The 24,517-nt window shown below is 37.8% G+C and overlaps 1 protein-coding gene and 1 long non-coding RNA gene across 4 annotated transcripts in view; one reads left to right on the top strand and one right to left on the bottom strand.

The window, feature by feature from the left end:
- The window catches only part of SPATA6 (spermatogenesis associated 6), a 153,349-nt gene extending 139,283 nt beyond the window's left edge, over nucleotides 1–14,066 (bottom strand). For all 3 annotated transcript variants that reach the window (XM_019937843.3, XM_019937844.3, XM_073789996.1), the window contains exon 1: nucleotides 13,812–14,066. In XM_019937843.3, coding sequence (XP_019793402.1) covers nucleotides 13,812–13,862 — 51 coding nt within the window. In that variant the 5' untranslated portion in view covers nucleotides 13,863–14,066. The remainder of the gene's footprint in view (nucleotides 1–13,811) is intronic.
- Nucleotides 12,661–17,136, top strand: LOC109550381 (uncharacterized). The gene is made up of 2 exons (XR_002176872.2): nucleotides 12,661–12,801; nucleotides 14,463–17,136. It is a non-coding gene; the product is annotated as an uncharacterized lncRNA (long non-coding RNA).
- The last annotated feature ends 7,381 nt before the right edge of the window (nucleotides 17,137–24,517 follow it).

Raw genomic sequence — 24,517 nt, 5'->3', positions numbered from 1 at the left:
ATAGCAATACACTCCTACCTCAAGAAACAAGAAACATCTTAAATAAACAACCTAACCTTACACTTAAAGCCATTAGAGAAAGGAGAACAAAAAAAACCCAAAGTTAGCAGAAGAAATCATAAAGATCAGATCAGGAATAAATGGGAAAAAAAAGAAGGAAATGATAGCAAAGATCAATAAAACTAAAAGCTGGTTCTTTGAGACGGTAAACAAAATTGATAATAACCATTAGCCAGACTCATCAAGAAAAAAAGGGAGAAGACTCAAAACAATAGAATTAGAAATAAAAAAGGAGAAGTAACAACTGACACTGCAGAAATACAAAGGATCATGAGAGATTACTACAGGCAACTATATGTCAATAAAATGGACAACCTGCAAGAAATGGACAATTTCTTAGAAAAGCACAACCTTCTGAGACAGAACCAGGAAGGACTAGAAAATATAAACAGACCAATCACAAGCACTGAAATTGAAACTGTCATTAAAAATCTTCCAACAAACAAAAGCCCAGGACCAGATAGCTTCACAGGCGAATTCTATCAAACATTTAGAGAAGAGCTAACACCTATCCTTCTCAAACTCTTCCAAAATATAGCAGAGGGAGGAACATGGGAGAAAATATTTGCAAATGAAGCAAATGACAAAGGGTTAATCTCCAAAATTTACAAGCAGCTCATGCAGCTCCATATCAAAAAAGCAAACAATCCAATACAAAAATGGGCAGAAGACCTACATAGACATTTCTCCGAAGATATACAGATTGCCAACAAACACATGAAAGGATGCTCAACGTCACTAATCATTACAGAAATGCAAATCAAAGCTACAATGAGGTATCATCTCACACCAGTCAGAATGGTCATCATCAAAAAATCTACAAAGAATAAATGCTGGAGAGGGTGTGGAGAAAAGGGAACCCTCTTGCACTGTTGGTGGGAATGTAAATTGATATAGCCACTATGGAGAACAGTATGGAGGTTCCTTAAAAATCTAAAAATGGAACTACCATACGACCCAGCAGTCCCACTACTGGGCATATACCCTGAGAAAGCCATAATTCAAAAGGGTCATGTACCACAATGTTCACTGCAGCTCTATTTACAATAGCCAGGACATGGAACCAACCTAAGTGTCCATCGACAGATGAATGGATAAAGAAGATGTGGCACATATATACAATGGAATATTACTCAGCCATAAGAAGAAACGAAATTGAGTTATTTGTAGTGAGGTGGATGGACCTAGAGTCTCTCATACAGAGTGAAGTAAGTCAGAAAGAGAAAAACAAATACCATATGCTAACACATATATATGGAATCTAAAAAAAAAAAATTGTTCTGAAGAACCTAGGGGCAGGAAAGGAATAAAGACACAGACATAGAGAATGGACTTGAGGACACGGGGAGGGGGAAGGGTAAGCTGGGATGAAGTGACAGAGTGGCATGGACATATATACACTACGAAATGTAAAACAGATCGCTAGTGGGAATCAGCCACACAGCACAGGGGATCAGCTCAGTGCTTTGTGACCACCTAGAGGGGTGGGATAGGGAGGGTGGGAGGGAGACGCAAGAGGGAGGAGATATGGGGGGATATATATATATATATATATATATATATATATATAGCTGATTCACTTTGTTATAAAGCAGAAACTAACACAACATTGTAAAGCAATTATACTTCAATAAAGATGTTAAAATAAACCAAAAAAGAGCATTCTTCATATTAAAATGAAAGGACACTAGACAGTAGCTAAAATGCTCATGAAAGAATAAAGAACACCAATGAGGGAACCACATTGGTAAATTTAAGACAGTATAAATGTATTTTCTCTCATTTAACCATTTTTATTTAAAATAAAATTACATAAAGCAACAATTATTAAACTGTGTTGAAGTGTGTATATGTATAAAGATGTCATCTGTATGATAATAAAATTATAAAGAAGAGAGAGAACAGAACTAAATAAAAGCAAAGGTTTTATGTATTATTCAAATTAAATTGGTATTAATCCATACTATATTGTTAAAAATTAAAATGTTAATTGTGAGCCCCAGAACCATTACTAAGAAAATAACTCAAAAAATATAGTAATAGAAACAAGGGAATTAAAATGGTCCACTTGATAATAGTTAACACAAAAGAAGTCACTAATGCAGAAACAGAGAAACGAAAAAGACATTAAGACAGAAAAGACAGAAAAATGACAGAGGTAAATCCTACTTTATCTTACATTAAATGTCAATTGACTAAACATTCCAATCAAAAGGTAGAGTTTAGCAGAATTGATTACAAACTATAATCCAACTACATGTTGTCTACAAGAGACACACTTTATATTCAAAGACACAAATGGGAAAAATAAATAATCTATCCAAGAAGTAACCAAAGGAGAGTTGCAGTGGTTATCCTAACATCAAACTAGACATTAAAACAAAAATTGATACTAGAAGCAAAGAAGGACATTTTATAATGATGTGACAATTAAAAACAGGTAAATATATTCCAAGAAGACACAACAATATAACGATACATGTACTTAGATGAGCCCCAAAATACATGATGCAAAAACAAACAGGCATCTCTCTAAAGAAGATTCACAAATGGCCCAAAAGCACATGAAAATATGTTCAACATCATTGGTCATTAGGGAAATATAAATCAAAATCACAATGAGATAGCTCTTCATACTCACTAGAATGGCTTATAAATCAAAAGATGGACAAAACAAGTGTTGGGGAGGATGCCAAAAAATTGGAACCCTCCTACTGTGCTGGTGGAAATGTAAAATGGTGTAGTCACTGTGGTAAAAAGTTTGGTAGTTCCTCAAGAGAAGTAAACAGTTACCACAAGAACCAACAACTTGCTAGGTATATATCCAAGAGCACTGAAAACATACGTTCACAAAAGAATAGGTACAAGAGTATAACAGTGTTATTCATAACAACCAAAAAGTGGATACAATCCAAATGTCCATCAACTGATGAATAAGCAAGATGTGGTATATCCATACAATGGAATATTACTTGGCCATAAAAAGAAATAAAGTACTGATATATACTATAACATGGATGAATTTTAAAAACATTATGCTAAGTAAAAGAAGCCAGACACAGAAAGCCACATATTGCATAATTCCACTTATAGAAATGTCCAGAGTAGGCAAGTCCATAGACCTAGAAATTATATTAGTGGTAGCCAGGGGCTGGGGGGAGAGGGAGATGACAGTACTAGGTATGGGATTTCTTCATGGGGTGATGAAAATGTTCCGAAATTAGTGGTGACTGTTGCACAACTTTGTGAATATATAAAAATTCATTGAACTGTACACTTTAAAAGAGTGGATTTTATGATATGTGAATTATATTTCAATGTTTTTAAAACTTAAAAATTCAGGACTAAAGTAAAATTATAGAAAAAGATGCACCATGCATTCACTAATCATAAGAAAGCTGGGGTGGCTAACTTGATATAAAGTAGACTTCAGAAAAAGAAAGGTTACCAACGTTAATGTGGAACATTTCATATCGATTAAAAATCTGATTTATTAAAAGATATACAAAATTAAATTGTATGCACCTAATAATACAATGTCAAAGTAATGAAGCAAAAAAATATATAACTGAATTTCGACACTTCCCTGTCAATAACTGATAAAATAAGCAGTCAAAAATCATAAAGGGTATAGAAGATGTGGACAACAGCGTTCAAGTAATTTGACCTAACATTTACATAATACTCCATCCAACAACAGAAGGATACACCTTTTTTTCCAAGTGCACATGAAAACATTCATCAAGACAGATGATATCATGAACCGTAAAACAAGTCTCAATAAACAAAAGGATATGGGGTCAATAGGCAAAAAAATCAACTTTATTTCTATATATTAGCACATCAAAAAAATTAATACCGTTTATAATATCATTAAAATCTTAGACATGTACTACCTAGGTATAAATTTAACAAAATATGTGTAAGACATGTATTCTGAAAACTACAAACATCATTGAAAGAACCTGAAAACCTAAATAGATGGAAAAATATACCAGTTAATGGATTGAAAGGTTCATTGTTAATTCTCCCAAAAGTGGTCCATAATCTCAGTGAAATCTCAAGCACTAAGAAAAACAACAAAATTGACAATCAGGAGATAAATCCATCTTACATGAAAATTAATTTATACAATCTGAAAATAATTTTAAAATAAGTATTTAGAATCTTTCATCTAATAAGGGGAGAAAACTCCATAAAAAACAAAATTTATGAAATTAAAACAGGTAAAAATGTAAATATTCGGCATATGTTTAAAAAGAGACACTAAATGAGAAATCTTGGAATATGTAGTCAATGAAGTTAAAAATCTCAATAGAGAAGATTTAAAAATTTAATTTAATAAGTAAATAAGAATATAATACTGAAGAATTCTCCCAGAACAGGAGGATATAAAAATATTACACACAAGAAAAGCACTTAAGAAAGCAGAATAGATAAAAGTTCCAATATATGTCTAATAGCACTGTCAGAAGAAAAGAGAGAACAGCAGAAAAACAATATTCAAAGATATAAAAGCTAAGAATTTCCCCAAACTGCAGAATTCCATAAAGTCTCAGATGGAAAGTACAAACTTAGTGGAAAACAATAAACAGAAATGAATCTATAGTTCTATAATCATAGTGTACTAGAATACAACAAGGATAAAATGAAAATACATTATGATAGTAAAGGTTTTAATATCTCCATTACAATCTGGTAGAGATTGCATGCAGACAAAAAATTTAATATGGAACTGAAGATATTTCAGAGAAAATAAATTTGATCTGATAATGGCTGATAGAGCCCTATATCAAACAAATAAATTTATATATTATTTTCAAGTAAATAGAGAACATTCACAATAATTGGATTATTCATAAATATATTATAGATATAATAATTGGATAATAACACATAGGAAATTGCCAACAAAAATAATCAATATCACACAGACTTCATTCAATACCCCCAATGCAATTGAATTAAAATACTACAATATAAGAATGTATGTATGTGTGTGTATGTATGTATGGCGGGAAGGCGAGGGGGAAAAAGAGTATATACACACATATAAATCCTATACATCTTGAAATTAAAACAAACTCCTAAATAGCTCATAAGGTAAAGTAAAAAGCATAAAATAAATTTTATAAAAATTATAAAATATCTAGAACCAAATAATTTTAAAACAGTTTCATCAATCCCCTTAGGATGCCAGTTAAGCAGCACTTGCATGTAAATCCAATGCCTTAAAAACAGATATTAAAATGAGAAAAGCAATGAAAAATAGGGAGAATAACACAAAATTCAGAGTAGTGACTAGCCAAAGGAAGAAGGGAGGGGGGATTCTATTAGAGAGAGAGATACAGGAGACTTCACCTTATCTGTAATGTTTTACATCTTAAGCTGATGGGGAGGAATATGGGTGTTCATTATGTTACTCTTTATAACTTTTTGTATGTCTGAAATATTTCAAAATAAATGTTTTAATAATAAACAAAAGCTAAATAAATATTTGACTTATAGAGCTAATATCTCATCTATGAACACAAATGAAAGATGCTAAATATAAAATTATGAATCAAATCCAACAAAATATAGTAAAAATAATACATCCTGACTAAAAAGAATCTATCATAGGAATGGAGAAGGTGCAACATCACAAAATGTGTCCCTTCTATAGAACATGGGAGCAATGTTATATAATAATCTCATTAGACTGAGGGAAAAGCATTCAATATAATTCAAAACTCAGAATACTTTAAAAATTAGGGGGAATTCCCTGGTGGTCCAGTGGTTAAGATTCCGCACTCTCACTGCCGAGGGCCCAGGTTGAATCCCTGGGCAGGAACTAAGATCCCATATCCCACAAGCCACAGATGCAGCCAAAAAAAAAAAAAAAAAAGGAATAGAAGGGAGCTTTCTTAACTCAATAAATGAAAATCCTACAGCCAATATTATATTAGGTTGAAATATATGAAATTGTCATTTTTTTTAAGTTAAAAAATGACCCATTGTCAGCAATTTCATAAGATTCAATCTAATACTGGTGAAACTTCAGCGGGATAACTTAAAATAAAATGACAAGTATATGTACTATTATTCGCACTATTTAACATTATACTGGGGATTCTGATCAAGGACATAAATAATAAAAAGGGAAAAAAAAGAAAAAACATTGTACAAGAGAAGTCAAAACTGACTTTATTTACAAACATGATTTCCCACACAGAAAATCCAAATACCTTATATGAGATTTCAGCAAGTTGCTGAATACAAAATATGCAACAAAGATATGTACAAAAATGTTCACAGGAGCACGATTTGTAATATCCCAATACTGGAAAAAAAATGAAAATGTCATCAACAATAGAAATGGATACAGAGGAACAGAATAGTTTTCCAACGAAGACATACAAATGGCCAACAGGTAGATGAAAAGATGCTCAACATCGCTAATCATCAGGGAAATGCAAATCAAAACCACAATTAGATATCACCTCACACAAGTCAGAGTTAACGCTCATGAAAAAGACAAGAGATAACAAGTGTTGGTGAGGATCTGAAGAAAAGGGAACCCTAAGACATTTCTGGTGGGAATGTAAATTGAGCATAGCCACTATGGAAAACAGTACAGAGGTTCCTCGAAAAATTTGAAATTGAATGACCATATGCTCCAGCAATCCCACTTCTGGATACACATCCAAAGGAATTGAAATCAGGATCTCATATCTGCACTCCCACGTTCACAATGGCATTACTCACAACAGCCAAGATATGAAAACAACCTAAGTGTCTGTCAATGAATAATGGATGAATGGATAAAGAGCATGTGATATATATGTACCAATATTATTCAGCCATCAGGAAAAAGGAAATCCTGCCATTCGTGACAACTTGGATGGACCCTGAGGGCATTACGTTAAGTGAAACAAGTCAGAGAAAAACAAATAACTGTAAGATATCACTTATATGTGGAATCTACAAAAGATAAACTCAGAGAAACAGAGAGTAGAATGGTGTTTACCAAGGATTCAGGAGGTGGGGGAAATGGGGAGATACTGATGAAAGGGTATAAACTTCCAGTTATAAGATTAACAAGTTTGGGTACCAAATGTACAGCATAGTGACGATAACTAATAACACTGTATTATATACTTGAATGTCGCTAAGAGAGTAGATCTTAATTGTTTTCACCACAAAAAAGAAATGGCAACTATGTGACAGAATGGAGATGGTAGCTAATACTATGGTAGTAATCATTTTGCGATTTATAAACATATCAAATCAACATACTGTACACTTTAAACTTATACAATGCTATCTGTCAATTATATATCAGTAAAGCTGGGGGGGAACAATAGAAAGGATAAAGAATTACTGCTTCACATAACAGCATGGATGAATTCTCACAAAGAAGTTATACGTAAAACGTCGAAGGAGGGAGGGAGGGAGGGGAGGGAAGAAGGGAGGGAGAAAGAAAGAGGCTGACTTCAAAAGTTCAAAATTTGTTGTCATAGAAGTCAAGATAGTGGTTACCTCTGGGAGGGGAAGGGGGGGCAGGTGGAGTGGCTGCCACCCAACATCCATTTGGGTGTTGATTACACACTTTGGATTTGTGCACTTTCTGAATATATGCTATAGTTCTGTAAAAAGTTAACTTAAAGACTCAGCATTCTTTGTTTACCAGCAACAATAACAACAAAAAATAGAAAATAAAAACAAAAGGCATTACTAAAAAGAGCAAAAACAAAGTGAAAAAATAAGCTTCAACTAGAAGATCTTTGACATTTACATTACATATAACCAACAAAGGTTGGTGGTGTTCAAAATATATTTAACAAGAAAAAAAAAACTCTTATGTTCCTAAAGGGCAAAGGATATGAACTGGCTATTCACAGAAAAGGAAACCTCTAGGATTGGAGATTGGAGTTATGCAGCCACATTCTGGAAATGCCTGGAGACACTGAAAGCTAGAAGAACAAGGAAGGGTCTTCCCCAAGAGCCTTCTAAGGGAGCGCTGCCCTGCCAATACCTTTGTTTTAACTTCTGGCCTCCAGTAAATGTGAGAGAATAAATTTCTGTCCTTTAAGACTCCAAGGACAACAAATTGAGGAAATTTGTTATGGAAGCCCTAGGAAATGAAACCAATTCCCTAAGACTTGGTAGTTCCATTTCTAAATCTATTCCCTAGAGCACTGGGTCTCTACAAGATCCAACACCCTCCTTTTACAACTACTATTTTGCAATTTACCCATACACATAACTAAAAAATAAACCAATGCCATAACGGAAAAAAATACAGAAATAAAATAAATTATATATTTCTATGTGTAAACGCTCAGGCAGAACTAAGCTAGAAGATACAATATTTGCACCTATTCACAGAATCAACATGAACTGGTCTGTTTCAAAAGCTGAATGATAGGTATTTGCAGCTCAAACACAAGCAGAGTTGCCACTGATGCCATAATTTTCTGAAAGAGTAAACTCTTACCAGAGTTCCGAACAAAACAAAGTACACTCTTTCCTCAATTTACATGGTAATTGCATTAGTGGAAAATTCACTGTATTTAAAAATATTTTTTTCCCAAAAAAAAAAAAAAACAGACTTTGTGTTTAAACATAAAACAGAGTTAGGTTCTTAATCTCTAATAATTATAAACAGGTTTTCATATACATATTCAATGGGACAGTCAAGTCATGCAGAATACCAGATAATCAACACCAGTAGGATCTCCCCCAACCACTATGGCAAACAAGGTAGCCCACAGATTTCTAGCATGCTCCCTAGGGCACAATATCTGCCCTTGAGAACAACTGACTCATGGACACCAGAAGGTATGTTCAAATATTCTCACTGCAACATTGTTTGTAATATTAAAAAAGAGGAAAACTGGTATTTAAAAGTCCATCAATAGGGGAATAGGAATTAAATCACTGTCATATAAATATACAGCATTACATAACAATTAAGAAAATTAACTAGATCTGTAAGAATCAACACTGACAGATTTCAGAAACAGTGAAGTGGAAAAAACAGATCTGCAGAAGGATACCTACAGTATGATACCATTTGTGTAAAGTTTTATAACAGAACAATAGTACACGTAGTACGTAGGCGTACACAAATATGGAGTAAGCTTACAAAAACCTGAATGAAAAGAATACACTCCAACTTCAGGATATTGATTATGTTACCTCTAGGAAGGGACGGAGGAAAATTGGCTTCAGCAAGAGGTGCAAAGGGGCCTTAACTACATCTGTAACATTTTATTTCTTAAAAACAAAAATTTGCGGGAAACATGTAAAATGAGGATTTATTAAATCAGGGTGGGGAGAGATCACAGTATTTAGGTTTTCTTTTTCTGTAAGTTTGAAGTACTTTAGAGTTAAAGTTTTAAAAAGTCTGTATTCCAGGGAAATTTACTACCAGCTGCAGCATAAGTGAGTAAGGAAACCAGAAAACGATTACGAATGTTCAGATGAACTGTGATTGAAAAGTACCCAGATCTCTTTGCCTCAATGCTATCAATAATTTGAGTGAGGTAGTGAGGTGAGGTGAGTATAGAGAAGAAAAATGGGAATTATACAATACAGACTAACCCCAAACTGACACAATTCACGTAAAGCAAATTGGCTGATTTTATTGCCCAGGCATTGGGCTTTACTCTTATACCTCCAATTTCTTCCTTCTATATACCTAAAAACATCTCATGAAAATGTCACTACTGAATAAGAAGAAGAAGGTAGAGTGAAGAAGCAGCAAATATAGTTTTTCATATCAAAGATATGATGTTTCAAATATTAAAAGTGTAAGTGATGGGAAATATAATTTTTGGCTGCTCTTTAAAAACAAGTTACTTTGGCATATTACATCATTTTCCCAAGATTCCTTGAGAAAAGTCACACTTTCTTCCCAGCAACATATTTTCTCTCAAGTCACGGCTCTGTTGAGCAACACAAAATATTGCGTTATACACCAAAACCTTTCATGTTTACTATGTTTTTGCTCTCATATTACCACAGTATTAAACATGAGATACCACAAATACAAGACTACAGCAAAAAAATAAACATGGAAAGGGGAGAATGGAATGAAGTGCCCCACTTCAAACAGGCAGGTAGAAATAAAACACTTAATTTCCAGTTTAGAAGAACAAATTAAGTATCACCGTGATGGGGGAAAATTCAGACAATAACACAACATGGGATATTCTGTATCCGAGTCTGGTCTCCAAAAGGTAGCGTGCATAAAAAAACTTTTATAGGAATGAATGTTCATAGTAGTTTTATCCATGACAACCACGACTTGGTAACAACCCAAATAATCAACAATAAAGAGAATGGGTAAACATGTTGTGGTGTATGACAGAACATGATACAAATCACATGATAGAATGCTACCCCACAATATAAAGGAACTACCAATAGGCACAGCACATGAATGAGTCTCAAAAATACGATGAACAGAAGAAGCCCACACAAAATATTACACACTATATAGCTCATTTAATATGATGTTCAAGTACTGGCAAACTAATCTTCCCTAATAGAAATCAGAAGAGGAGTTCCCTCTGCGTGGGGCTTAAAAGGGGGAACAAGGGAATTTACTGTGGCGATGGAAGTGTTCTAAATCTTGATCCAAATAATGGTTGTATGAGTGTATGAATTTATATAAATCCACGGAGGGGGGAAAACATTGTGGGAAAGAAACAGTAGAACTGCTCTAAGTTAAAATGGACTAAAACAACCTAACGACCAAATGCAACATGTAAACTTTGAATGGATCCTGGTTTGAAAAAGTTAACTATACACGCCATTTTTGTTGACAACTAGGAAAACTTGGAAATGGACTAGATACTAAGAACTTATGGATAATTATCTTAGGTGTGATAATAGTATTGTGGTTATTTAGAACAATGTCCTTATTTTTAGAAGATATATGCTGAAGTATTTAGGCAACAATTTACTTTCATATTTTTGGTAAAAAATATTTATTTTTATACATATACAAATATAAAGATATATCAAATTAACGTACATAGGTCATGGAATATATTCACTGTACTATTCTCCCAACTACTCTGTATGTTTGGAAAATGTCAATAAAGAGTTGAGGTTACAGAAGATGCCCACTTACCTAGAGTGATCTTCAGGATACATTAAGGAAAGAAAACAAGCAAAGTGCAGACTAGCTTATATAATATGCTTCCTATTGTGAAGGAAAGTAAAAAAATATATATGGGAAGGGGGGAGTGCACAGTGTGCGTGTGTGTGTGTGTGTGTGTGTGTGTATGTATGTATCTATTTGATTATATTACAAAGGGAAATACTAGAAGAATAAATCAGACACCAATAAAAATGGTTACCTACAGCAGATGAAAATAGATGGAAAACAGGTTTGAAAAGGGCTGGAAATAAGACTTCTCAGAGTGTATCATTTTATACAGTTTTGACTTTTATACCCCATAAATGTAAAGAATTAAATGAAATTGAAAAAAATGAAATTGAAAAGATGTTAAAAATATCTATGCTCACATGAATTCCTCCATTCAATCAAAGCCAAATCAATCAAGCTTGTTTAATGTGTGAGGTTATTAACGGTCTTTTTTGCTCCTTCTGAGCATCAGAGTCACTTAATGGGGTTTTTGCTGGTCAGAAAACTTAGCGTCTTCCTGCAGATCTGCCCCCTAAATAGTTGTGCAAACCTAGAAAAACATTTAGTCAAGCTAAGCCTCGATTTTCTCACCCATAAAAAGAAATTCAATCCAATGAAAGCTAAGATTTCTTAGAACTGTAAAATTCTGTGACTCAAATGTCTGTTGAAAAAAATGAAACAGGAATGTTTCCACCTGCATAATTTCTTAAGCCACGATGAACAACAAAGCTCTATTATACAGCCGTTCACTTTCCGCCTGACAACTTATACTGGGGAGAAAGGGTAGTGAAATAACTTCTCTCTCTCTGACCCCTTCAGGCAGTTGTCAGTTACCACCAAGTGCTTGCTCTAAGCAGGTCTGGATTGACCAAGGAAGGAAAGCAACATCCGGTCCGGTCAGGCAGCTGCTCTCGCAGGCTGCTAAACTGCATTGGTTAGCAGAAGAGGAAGCAGCAGCCAGTAACAAAGTCTAGAGAGGCCGAACTCAGGAGTTTTACTAACTGCCCTGGGCGCAGCGGTTCAGGGAACTTCGTGTATTCTTTTGCCAAATGAATACTCCTTTACAAAAAGGCTGCCAAGCTTTGGCAGCTGTGGGATGAAAAAAACATCTGAAGCCAATACTATAGAGTTTCTGACACTGCAGTGAGTAAAATCTCTGCAGCCTTAAAGATAAAGCGACAGCGCCAGAAACTTTCTTCTCCAAGCCTGCCTCACACTCTGCCCTACCCGGCCTTCCTTTCTTTAAGACCTAGCCAAAGACCTAAAACAGTCCTGTGACTTCCCTGGAGGTTTCAGGGACTGTGCTACAGCGGCCTCATTGTAATGTGAGGAAAGACAGCAAGGAAAGCAGAGGATGCTTTGTGGTGGGGGGATGGAGAGCCTTGACCGCAGGGCGTGCAGGAAGGAAGTGGGGAGGGCTACTCCATGCAGCACCCAGAGAAATGGTGTTGGCTATTTAAGCACACGCGCGCACACACACAGAGTTTTGCTGGGAGATGAAAGAGATGAGAAATAAAAGGACTTAGAGAAGTGGAAAAAGAAAAAAAGGACTGAAGGAGGAATTTTGTTTCCAAACTGCCTGCAGGTCTAAAATGGAGGTATGGAAAGACTTTTGGGGGGATTTCCTCTAGAAGAGAGAGGTTGGAGATTTCATCTGAAGAGGAGAATGAGAGGGTCCTGTAAAGAATGAGGGGGAAGGAGATCAAAACCCCTTGGAAGGGTCTTGTAAGATTATTCAGAGGGATGGTGTTTGCTCGTGGCATGGAGAGGTCCAAGGCCCTTCACTTGAGGAAGGGCAGGGGGTTCTCTGCCTCAGCTGGATTTCCACAGCAAGCTGGGGGGACACTATCCTCTTCAGCATGTCTGGAGAGTGACTGGGTGGGGCTGAAGGTCCTCTGGAGCAAGTTTAGAGAATTAGTAGTGTCTCTCTAAAAGCTGGTGCCTTTCTTGGAGTGAAGGGAAGGATAGGGGTTCCTTCTCAACATCGGGAGAGTTTGGGGGCTGGAGGGGCCTGAAATGGTTTCCGAGGTATTGGCCCTGGGGTAGATGGCAAGGTGCTGTGTGCAATGCTGACATATTTCGGTTGCGGGGTGTGGAGGAAAGGCCCCTTCACTAATCAGAAGCTTGTTAATCTGTCTGAAAGAGGAAAAGCACCCCTCCCCGCCCCCCGAAGGCTGGGGAGAAGTCGGGCCAGTAATACTCTCACTAAAAGAACTGGAGCAGAGAAGAGGAATTTTAAAAGAAGACTCTTCCCCCACCCAATTCACTGGAAAGTTGAGAGGAGAGAGGAGGACTTTCGAAAGTGGTTTGGAAAGGATTTGAAGGAACCCAAACTGGAAGTTGGGAGGAAGCTAGGGGAGCTGAGGTGGAGGGGTTCGGTGGGGGGCGTCAGGCCTCTGTGTGGCTGGAGTGGGAGGGCGTTCGTGATTTTGAGGTTGGGGAAGAGCCAAATGACACGGGATCAAAGCTCCATAGGGATGATTCGGAGGGTGGAGGAGGTTTCGCGGTGACCCGGGGTTCTCGGAAGGGAACGGAGGCGGCGACCCTAGTAAATTCCGGGGGCTGACGACACCCAGGCGGCGGCGATGGGGGCGCGACCTGTACTCACACAGCGGATCTCCAGCGCCAGGGCGCACTGCAGCGCCTTCACCTTCGGCATCCGCGCAGGGTTGGGGCGGCGGGGAGGGACCCCGGCCGCGGACCCGAGGGAGGTGAGGAGACGCGGGGCGGGAACGGGGAGGAGACGAGGTGGCGGCGGCGGTAGCAGCTGTGCCCCCAGGCCGGGGCCCGCGGTCCAGCCAGGGTCCCGCCCGAGCCGCAGCCTTGCGCGGGGCGCGGACTCGTTGTCATGGCAGCCGGGAGGGGCGGGGCCGGAAGAGACGATAGCGGGGACGCGCCGGAGCCGCCGCTCGAGGGCGAGCAGCTGGGGGCGGGACTCAGAGAACGACGGGAGGGGCGGGGGTCGCTCGAGGAGGCGGGGCTTCCGAAGGGGCGGGGCGGGGCGAGGTGGGGCGAGGCGGGGTGGGGCGGGGCAGTTCGTCTGTGACGTCAAGCTACGGGCCCAAAGCCAGAAGAAGAAGAGAATAGCTGTATAATAGGACGGTGCGCAGGTCCGGGTGCTGCACTCAGGAGCCCTGAGTTCCAACGTGGCAGTGGCAACTTGAGCTAGTGGCGTCCCCCCGCGGCCTCAATTCCCAAACTGTAAAGAAGAATAACGATTATTCGTTCTCTTATTTGAATTTCCTTACGGTGTTCAAAGCCAGCATGAGAAAACAGGATTGGAGAAGAGACGTGCTCAATTCAAAGGCAGAACCAGGACTGGACCTCAGGAGCTCTCAAGTAAAAGGTTGCCTCCCTGAGAAGAGGGGCCTCAATCAAATCACCTTCCTCTTCCGAGTCTCCCATTCTGCGATTCTTCGTTAGTGCGTCGCCCCCCTCCCTTCAAGGTTTCCCGTCTAATCACCTGTGTATGCATCTCAGTGTATATTGTTTTAAGTTGAACTGTCAATGAGGGGCCAAAAATAGGTCCAGTTGCAAAGTGGCTGGGCCACAGACCATCGATGATTAAGGAAATCTAAGAGATTGCCCAAGCCAATCGTTTTAAAAATCATTTTTAGTGCGAAATACATTACACATACAGAAGTATATGAAACAATTTCATCTTAAACAATAATAACAATAAAGCAAATACCTGTGCAACTAACACCCAGCTTAAGAAATAGAACGTTACGAGCACCAGAGATATGTCGCAACCATTGCATTGCCTTCCTCGCCCGGGAAATAACCACGACCCTGACTTTTGTTACAGTAATTCCCTTGCTTTTCTACATACTTTTGCGATTCATGATTGCATCTCTAAACAAGGTATTGTTTAACTTTTTCCTGTTATTGATGTTATATAAACATAATTAATACTATATGTATTCTTCTGTGACTTGCTTCTCTCACTCTTCTGCTGTAGGATTCTCCCAACTTTGATGTTGTGTAACAGGAAGTTTTTTCCATTGTTAGACAGTGGAATATGTCCAACATAACATATGAATATACATTGATTTATTTATGCTTTTTACTATTGATGGTTACTTGTATTCTTTCCATTTTTAGCTATTGTCAACAATGTTGTTATGGACATGTACATGTCCACTAGTGCATGTATGCTAGAGTAGGAGTGATTGACTGGGTGTTAAGTTTTGCACATGTGGGACTTTAATAGGTAATGCCACACCATTTTCCAAAGTAGTTCTACCAAGTAATGTCTCTGCGGGGAGTGTGTAAGAGTTCTTATTTTTCCACATCCTCACCAACATTTGGCATTGGTATTGAATGTTGAATTTTTGTGTATTTGGACTTGTGTAGTCTAGGTATCTCATTGTGGTTTTATTTTGCATCTCATTACTTTTGAGGTTGAGCACCTTTTCATGGTTTTATGAGTCTTTCAAATTTCTCTTTATGAACTGCTTAGTAGTTCTCTTACCCATTTTTCTACTGGATTCTCTCCATCCCTCTCCCTCTCTCCTGATGTACATTAGTTCTTCATATATTCTAGATACTAATTCTTTGTCTATTATATGTTGCATATATCTTCCTAGTTTGTGCTTGGTCTTTTAATTTTCCATATAATGTGTCACAAACAGAACATAAATTAAGTCACGGGTTATGAGTATTCTTAGTTTGACCAAATAATTCTAAGTTGCTGTCCTCAATGCCACACCAGTCTACACATCTACAACCAATGCCTGAGTGTAACTATGCCCTCACATTCTTCCCAACCTTGGCATTATCAAGCTTTCTTGTTTCCCCTAGTGTAACAGATGTAAAGTACCATCTCATTGTTGAATTTCTCAGATTACTGATGCATCTGAGCATATCTTTACATGTTTATAAGATTTTTGCTTTCTTTACGATCAATCTTCTGCTCAGATTCTTTGCCCATTTTTCTGCTGGAGTTTTTGTCTTTCTTACAAGAACTCTTCTGTACTCTAGTTATGTATACCTTGTCAGTTTCAGACATGCAAATATCTTCTCCCTTTTTCATCTGTTCATAAACTTTATCCAGGGTATACTTCAGTTAATAGAAATACCTAAATCAATCAATCATTTTTGCCTTACATTTTGTGTTTGTTTCTGACATTTTAAGAAGTCTTCCTTATTCCTAGGTGACAGAAATATGTCCTATATCTTCTTCTATCCACTTCATAGTTTTACTTTTCACATTTTGATGTTTAATCCATCAGGCCTCAATTCTTGTACATGGTGTTAGGAATCCAGGATCCAGGTTTTATTTTGTTTTGTTTTTTCTGCTAGAGAGTAAGCTAGATTTCCCAACAATACCAACAAAACATTCTATACTTCCTCTCATTTATTTGTGGCAGCACCTGTATCATATATTAACTACGTAAAATTCTGTCTTAAAGCTTCCTATTCTGTCCCTGTGTTCTATTTGTCTTTCTTGTAACAATATCACACTGCTTTATTACTGGACTTAATATCCATTCGGCAAGTTTCTCTCTCTCTCTCTCTCTCTCTCGCTTTTTCTCTCTCGATTGTTTAGTTATTTGTGATCCTTTATTGCTTCTTTTTATTTTAGAGTAAGTTTATTAAGTTTCTCAAGCAGCCCAACTGGAATTTTTATCGTTATACATTAAATTTATAGAATAATTCAGGGAATTGACATCTTTGTAATATTGCATCATCCCATCCAAGAACATAAAATGTTTCTCTATCACTTTGTCTTCTATGTTCTTTACTAGAGTTTTCAAGTTTTCTGCATAAATGTCCTACTTAATTCCTAGGTGATTAATTATAGTTTTTTTCTTTCTACTATTGAGAACAGTTTCTTATTTTTCATTATATTTGCTAGTTATTGCAACTGTAGAGAAAATTTTATTTTTATAATTTATCTGTCAAACCTATTAAACTCTTACTGTTCGGAATATTTTCTCTGTTTGTTTCATTGTTACTATTGATTTTTTTTCTTACAGAGATGATATGCACTGTATTGGCTTTCCATTCCTGCCATAAGAAATTACTACAAACTTGGAGGCTGGAAACAACCCAAATTTATTATCTTACTGTTCTGTAGGTCAGAAGTCTGACACAGGTCTCGCTGGGCTAAAATCAAAGGACCAGCTGGGTTCCTTTCCGGAGGCTGTAGGGGAGAATCTGTTTCCTTTTCAGCTTCCAGATGCCACCAACATCCCTGGGCTCATAATCCCCTTCCTCCATCTTCAAAGCCAACAAAGAAGAGTCAAGTTCTTCTCACAGTGCATCACTCTGACCTACTCTTCTACCTCTCTCCTTCCACTTTTAAGGACTCTTGTGATTACACTGAGCCCACCCAGATAATTGCCTTTTCTCAAGCTCATGTGATTAACAATTCTAATTCCATAACCTTAACTCTCCCTTTGCCATTTTAGATAATACATTCACAGATCCAGGGATTAGGATGGAGGCATCTTTGGGGGATTATTATTCTGCCTACCACAAGCACCAAAAGGGATGATAATTGTATTGCATCAAAACACATCAGATGTGTTAAAAATCCATGAGGTGGTAAAGTTACTCAAAGGGGCAAAAAAGCATGAGTCAGCTTTGGGTGATTTAAGAACCAACTAATTCTGAAATCTGGTAAATAAAAAGAAAGAATCAAGCATTCATACTGAATTTCTCGTTGGAACTATACCTCAGGGTGACCAAGGAGTTGATGAGTTTTCTTTATAGAAAACTCCCAGAGATAAAGGAACAGGAAGAATAAAGAATAAGAATATTCATGGCTATTAAAACCATCAGTGAAAAGCTGATGAGGATTTTTGTCATAGATAGGTCAGTTCGACAACACTTAAACACACTGACCAATCTTAACATCACAAAAAGAGATAATCAGACGTTATGCCCCTTCCGGGATAATGCAACAAAATACCACCTTTCGAGCCAAAAAAATCAAACTTGAATCTGACCAAGCATCCAAATAAGTCACCAATGTACAGGAAATACAATATTTAAAGTAACTAACTGGTGAAACAAAATAGGGATGTAAGCAGCAAAATGAAGACAATATGATTTTTCTTCAACAAATTGCAAAGGAAAAACAAAAATAAAAACAAAAAGGGAGACCCTGTGGACCCTGTGTATTAAAAGAGACTAAAGAGACATAACCTAATATAAAGTATTTATGAGGCAAGAGGGGAAATTTGAATGCTCACTGGATATATGAAGATCTTGAAGAATTTTTGATAATTTTGGGGGGAATGATAAGAGTGCCCAGGGTCTGGTTCTTAAAAAAAAAGGAGCCCTTATCTTTTATAAAGTCACACACACTGAAGTATTTATGGATGAAATATGATGTCTGGGATTTGCTTTAAAAACCTCCAGTGGAGGTGGGAGTTGTTAGTGACGGACAGTGGGTGAGGGTATGGATAAAACAAATCAGCCATGTAATTGTTGATGGCAGGTATGTTGGAGTTCATGACACTATTTTTTTCTTTCTTTTTTTTTGTATATTCTTAGTTCTATATTAATTCATACAAAAGAAAGTAGGTGTTGAACAGTGTCAAATGCTTTTTCTACACTGATTATTGAGATAATCATATGGGCTTTCAACTTTAGCCTATGTGTGAAATGAATTACATTGATAGTTTTCTGATATTGAACCTTCCTTGTTGTCTTACACTTTGTTGTTTTGTGAATATGCTTTTGTATTACGTTAGCTAGTATTTCATTTAGGTTTTTGCATATATGTTCATAAGAAACTTGGACCTATAATTTTCCTTCCTTTGTTGTCTTGTCCTGGTTTGGGAATCTGGATTCTAAAATAAGAGCATATATTAGACTGCATACTCTTGTCCACAGATCTCTGATGTTCTCTTCATTTTTCTTCAATCTTTTTTTTTCAGATCCTTTAGATTGTACAATTTCTGTTTATCTGTCTTCAAGGTAACTGACTCTTCTGCCATCCCTAATCTGATGTTAAGCCCATTCAGTAAAATTTTCATTTCAGTTCATGTGTTATTCAGTTCTAAAATTTCCATTTAGTCTTTTTTTTTTTTTTTTTTTTACTTTCCACATGTCTGCTGAGATTTCATGCTCACTCATTAGGACCATATTTTCCTTTACTCCCTGAACATATTTTCCTTTAATTCTTTGAACATATTTACAATAACTGCTTTAAAGTTGTAGTATGCTATATCTGACATCTGACATCTATACCAGGTCGAGTTCTGTTTCTATTAGCTGCATGTTTTCAAGACTATGAATCACATTTTCTTGTTTCTTTGTGTGTCTAATGATTTTTTTAATTGAATACTGGATATTTTGAATACACATTGTAAGACCCTGGATTCTGGGTTATCTATTATCTTTTCTCTGAAGAGTGTTGACTCTTGTTTTAGCAGGCAGTTTAATTACAGGCAGTTTAATTACTCTTGTTTTAGCAGGCAGTTTAATTAGCAGGCAGTTTAATTACCGGCAGTTTAATTGCCTTAAACTGGTGGAGACTTAGCGATAAGTTGTTACTACAGGTATGTGGAAAGCCCAAGATGTTTCTATAGCCCCTCTAACTTGGTAAGACCCAACTTTCCAAACTCTGTCTCTCCTATGGGTTTTGCCAGGCTTGGTTATAGACTTTGTTAAGGCAGGTCTAGTGTGGGCCTTTCTTCTAAAGTGCAGCCTTTCTGGTGTATCAGCTGGATTCCAGAAGTATTAACAAAGTGTTAAAAAAAGATCTGTCCACAATGGAAGGTTCAGAAATCCAGTGTCCCCTAGCACTGCTTGATCTCAAGTATCTCTCTTCTGCTCCCAACCCTGTAGCAGCTGCTAAGTGGCAAGCCTCAGGTGGTCTCACCTGTGCATGTAAAGCTCATCCTTCAGCCTTGAAGTTTTGGGGAAACACCTCATCAGTTTCTGTGCTCTCTCTGCACAGCTCCTGTCTTAGTTCAGGCTGCTAGAACAGAACATCATAGATCAGATTGCTTATAAACCACAGAAATTTATTTCTTATGGTTCTCGAGGCCAGAAGTCCTGTCAGAAGTCAAGATCAGCGTACCAGCACAGTTGGGTTCTGGTGAAAGCCCTTTAATGGGCTTCAGATAGCCATTTTCTTGTTGTATCCTCACATGGCAAAGAGGGTGAGAGAGCTCTCTGGGGTCTCTTGTAAGAACACTAATCACATTAATGAGGGCTCCATTCTCATGACCTAGTTACCTCTCTCTCAGAGGCCCCAACCACAAATACCATCGCACCGGGGATTAGGATTTCAACATGTGTATTGGGGAGAGGACACAAATATTCAGTCTATAGTGACTAGTTTGAAGGTGTTGCCTCTGTCAGAGCCTTCAAGTTTCAGCCTCATACAAAAATTCAGCTGCCAATTTCCAAGCCCCAGGTGTAGAGTTTTTGGTGAAAATTCTAGCAGGTCTGAATAGCAGCATTGTGAGTGGCACCACTATAATTAACGATATCTCAGGAAGCTGTATAACTGCAGGTAGCAGATAAAACAGAAATAGTACCACTTCTACACTTCCTCTCCTTTTATCCTCTATGAAATTTTATGGGAAGTAAGTCCAATAAAAAATGTAAGCTCTTAATCTTTCCCAGAGATCCTACCTCATTTGATGAATACTTGGTGGGAATAGGTTAGAACATTTTTTTTTCCTTTTATATAGTCAACTTTGCATTTATGAAGGGAGAATGGTAACTTAGACTCCCTGGCTAAATGGTCAGAAGGTCAGAGACATTCTTAAAGGCCTCTGTTATCGTTCATTCATGTTCAGTCTCTGTAAAGGAATTGACGTAGTGGCAACAAAGTCAGTGTCTTCATTAGTTATAAGCCTAATAACAATAAGAATAGCCATAGTAACCATTCAGTGATGGTTCATTATATACAGGCATTGTACAAGGTACTTTATATCCTTAATTATATATCCCACACATCTGTACGAGGTATTTGAATCCTCATTTAAAAAACGAGGAAGCAAAATCAGAGTAAATCCTTGCCCACACTCACACAGATAGTACCTGACCCAGCAGGACTGTAAACTTTAGTCTGCCCTGTTCCAAAGGTAGCCTTCTTTCTGCTATAAAATGCTGGCTCTCATTATTTATTAGTTTAATATTATCAATAGCAAACATGCCACTTAGTTTAAGATACAATACAACCAGGTAATCATGATGACAACAGTAACTGTTATATTAATAGAATATGTTATATATGTTATTATGATCTTGTGTCTGAATATAAATTTGTGTTTCTGATAGTACATTTCTATCACTTAAGCTGATTCTCAAAATGGTTCTGTGTATTTTAAAGTAGAACTATTTCTAAACCTCTAATGCTGGACTGCCGGCTTATTTATCACTGAGCATTGTATGGAAGGTTTACGAGAAACAAGACTTTTAAAATTTCTGATGGAGTTTGAAATGAAAAGATAAAGCAGGAATCACTCTGTGGTAAGAATTTTCTTATATAGAACAGTATGAATTGTACCCCTTGGAAAAATGTGTTTTGTCTTGATATGCATTATGCAGCTATAATAATACATACCCTAAAGAATACTTTGTTTTATTAAGCTTGTGTCCCTATGTAAGATATGCCAGTTCAGCCAATAATAATTAGATTGCCATTCCTCTGACTGAGTTTTAGAAAGTAATAAGCCAATGAGGAATCACTTCCCATTTCTCATATAAGAGCCTTAGAGAAAATGGCCGCGTAACAGGCCAGCTTACTTTAGGAAAGCAAGAAGTGGGTGTGGGAGGAGACACTGTAAAAGTTCTGAGCCCTAGTTACAAACTGGGTCTGCTGGAATTGGGATTACTTCCAACCTGGGGGGCAGCCTCCTGAGACTCAACTGTACTGGTTCCATTGCAGGAAAGATAAGGACCTGGGTACCCGTATGAGGGTCCCCAAATAGCTAGGAGCACTGCATCGATGGTAAGCCACATCCATCTTAGAGAAGACTTTCTGAACAAGGAAGGGTCCTCTTGTGACGTTGGAGCTAGGTAGCTGCTGGGGGAAGGAGGAGATGCTGATGTAGATATCATTTGGTTGTGTCCACAGCTACCAAGCTTTAACCTTCTGGAGCACTGAGTCCTGGAGGTAAACTGAATAATGGCCTCCCAAAGACATCTACGTACGAATCCCTAGAACCTATGAATGTTGCTTCCTATGGCAAAGGACTTTGTAGATGTGATCAAGTTAATGACATTGAGATGGGGAGATTATGCTGCATTATCCCGGTGGGCCTTATGTAATCACAAGGGAACCAGGAGGAGTCAGAGTCAGAAAGAGGGCAACGTGATAATGGAAGCAGAGGGGGAAAAGGTGATACAGGACCATGAGCTAAGAAATGAGGACAGCCTTTAGGAACTGGAACCAGAGGCAGCAGATCTGTCAACACCTTGATTTTACCAGACTCATTTCAGACTTACGACCTCCAGAACTGTAAGATAATAAATTTGTGTTGTTTTAAGCCACTAAATTTGTGGTAGTTTGTTACAGCAGCAGTGGGAAACTAATACAGTACTTGATTTGGTCACATTGCAGGTGGATAGGGAATTCCCTGGCAGTCCAGTGGTTAGGACTGGCCATTTTCACTGCTGGGGCCCTGGGTTCAGGGAAAAAAATTGCAGGTGGACTAAAAGTTAAAAAGGCTGACTGTGAATTTCTTAAACGAATCCAGAATTAATTTTGCAACAGAAATTACAAATTTAAAAATCATGACACAAATAGTGACCTCAGGGGACTTTTCAAGTCCTGCTCTCAGGAAACAAATAATGCCTGGGCATTGTCTGTTGGAGGTGGTTTCCTACCTAGCACACTAGGTGATAAGCAGCCCCTTCCAGTCCTTCCTAGGCACCTGCAAGTTTCAACAAAATGTAAGTCTAATACCAGTCCCAGAAAATAAATCAGGCCTATTAATTAAGAGTGTAGACAAAAAACATAAGGCCATATTGGCACCAAATGACTGCCCTCCCACCCTGTGCACCCCTGGGAATTCCAGTTTGGATATTCTTTCTCAAGCGGATGTGGCTGCCAAGGCCTCTGGGCGTCTTCATTTCCCCTTGTTCTTGTAAGAAAGAAGAGTGGAGATGAGTTGGGTCTCTCCGCATTTCCTGAACAAGATATGCAGCCTGACCCCTACACTGAAGACCCCTTTTTATACTGCTCCTCCCTCAGTGTCTACCCATCAGAACAAGCCTGACTTCTCACCTCTTCCTAAAAGTTCTGGGAATTTTTTAAAATAAATAAAGTTGGTTTAACCACCTCTCACTTAGAGAAATAATGGTTGACAATGTGTAAAAATATATATTGGTCCCACCCTGATTAATTAAATCAGCATGCTTGGGAGCAAAGTTTAGGCATCTATATATATATATTTTTTAATTTTTTTTTTTTTTTGTGATACGTGGGCCTCTCACTGTTGTGGCCTCTCCCGTTGCTGAGCACAGGCTTCGGACGCGCAGGGTCAGTGGCCATGGCTCACGGGCCCAGCTGCTCCGCGGCATGTGGGATCTTCCCGGTTTGGGGCATGAACCCGTGTCCCCTGCATCGGCAGGCGGACTCTCAACCACTGCGCCACCGGGGAAGCCCAGGCATCTATATTTTTAAAATTTCTCCAGGTGATTATAGTCAGAATTGAGAACCACTGATCTAAGCCAATCATGAACACCCTATTCCTGGCCAAATCGTAGTCACCAGTATTATGGGCTGAATTGTGTTTCCTAAGATTCATAGGTTGAAGTCTTAACCCCCAGTACCTCAAAATGTGACTGTATTTGGAGAGAGGGTCTTTAAAGAGGTAATTAAGGTTAAATGAGGTTGTTGGGATGAGCCCTAATCCAATGGTATCCTTCTAAGAAGAGGATTTTAGGACACAGATACACACAGAGGAAAGACCATGTGAAGACACAGAGAAAAGATGGTCATCTACAAGCCAAAGAGAAAGTCTCAGAAGAAACCAATCCTGCTGACACCTTGATCCTGGACTTCTAGCCTCCAGAACTATGAGAAAATAAATTTCTGTTGTCTAAGCCTCTCAGTCTGTGGTACTTTGTTATGACAGCCCTAGCAAGCTGCAATCAGTAAAAAAATGGATCTCAAATCCATTGTACATTGTCATTCTAGGAACACTCATTTTCTGAACTCTGAACGTTAGCATGGGCTATACTTCTCTTTTTTTCAATCACAATAGCCTTCGTCCTAAGAAAATACCAAATACTCAGGTAAATTGCTTTTACTTGCAAATAACAGAAAGCTCAATTATCATTGGCTTACAGAATAAAGATATTTAAGAATATCAAATAACAAAACGTCTCAAGGTG

The sequence above is a fragment of the Tursiops truncatus genome, chromosome 1 (genome assembly GCF_011762595.2).
Source record: "Tursiops truncatus isolate mTurTru1 chromosome 1, mTurTru1.mat.Y, whole genome shotgun sequence".
Lineage (NCBI taxonomy): Eukaryota > Metazoa > Chordata > Mammalia > Artiodactyla > Delphinidae > Tursiops > Tursiops truncatus.
This window is presented reverse-complemented; position numbering and strand designations above follow the sequence as displayed.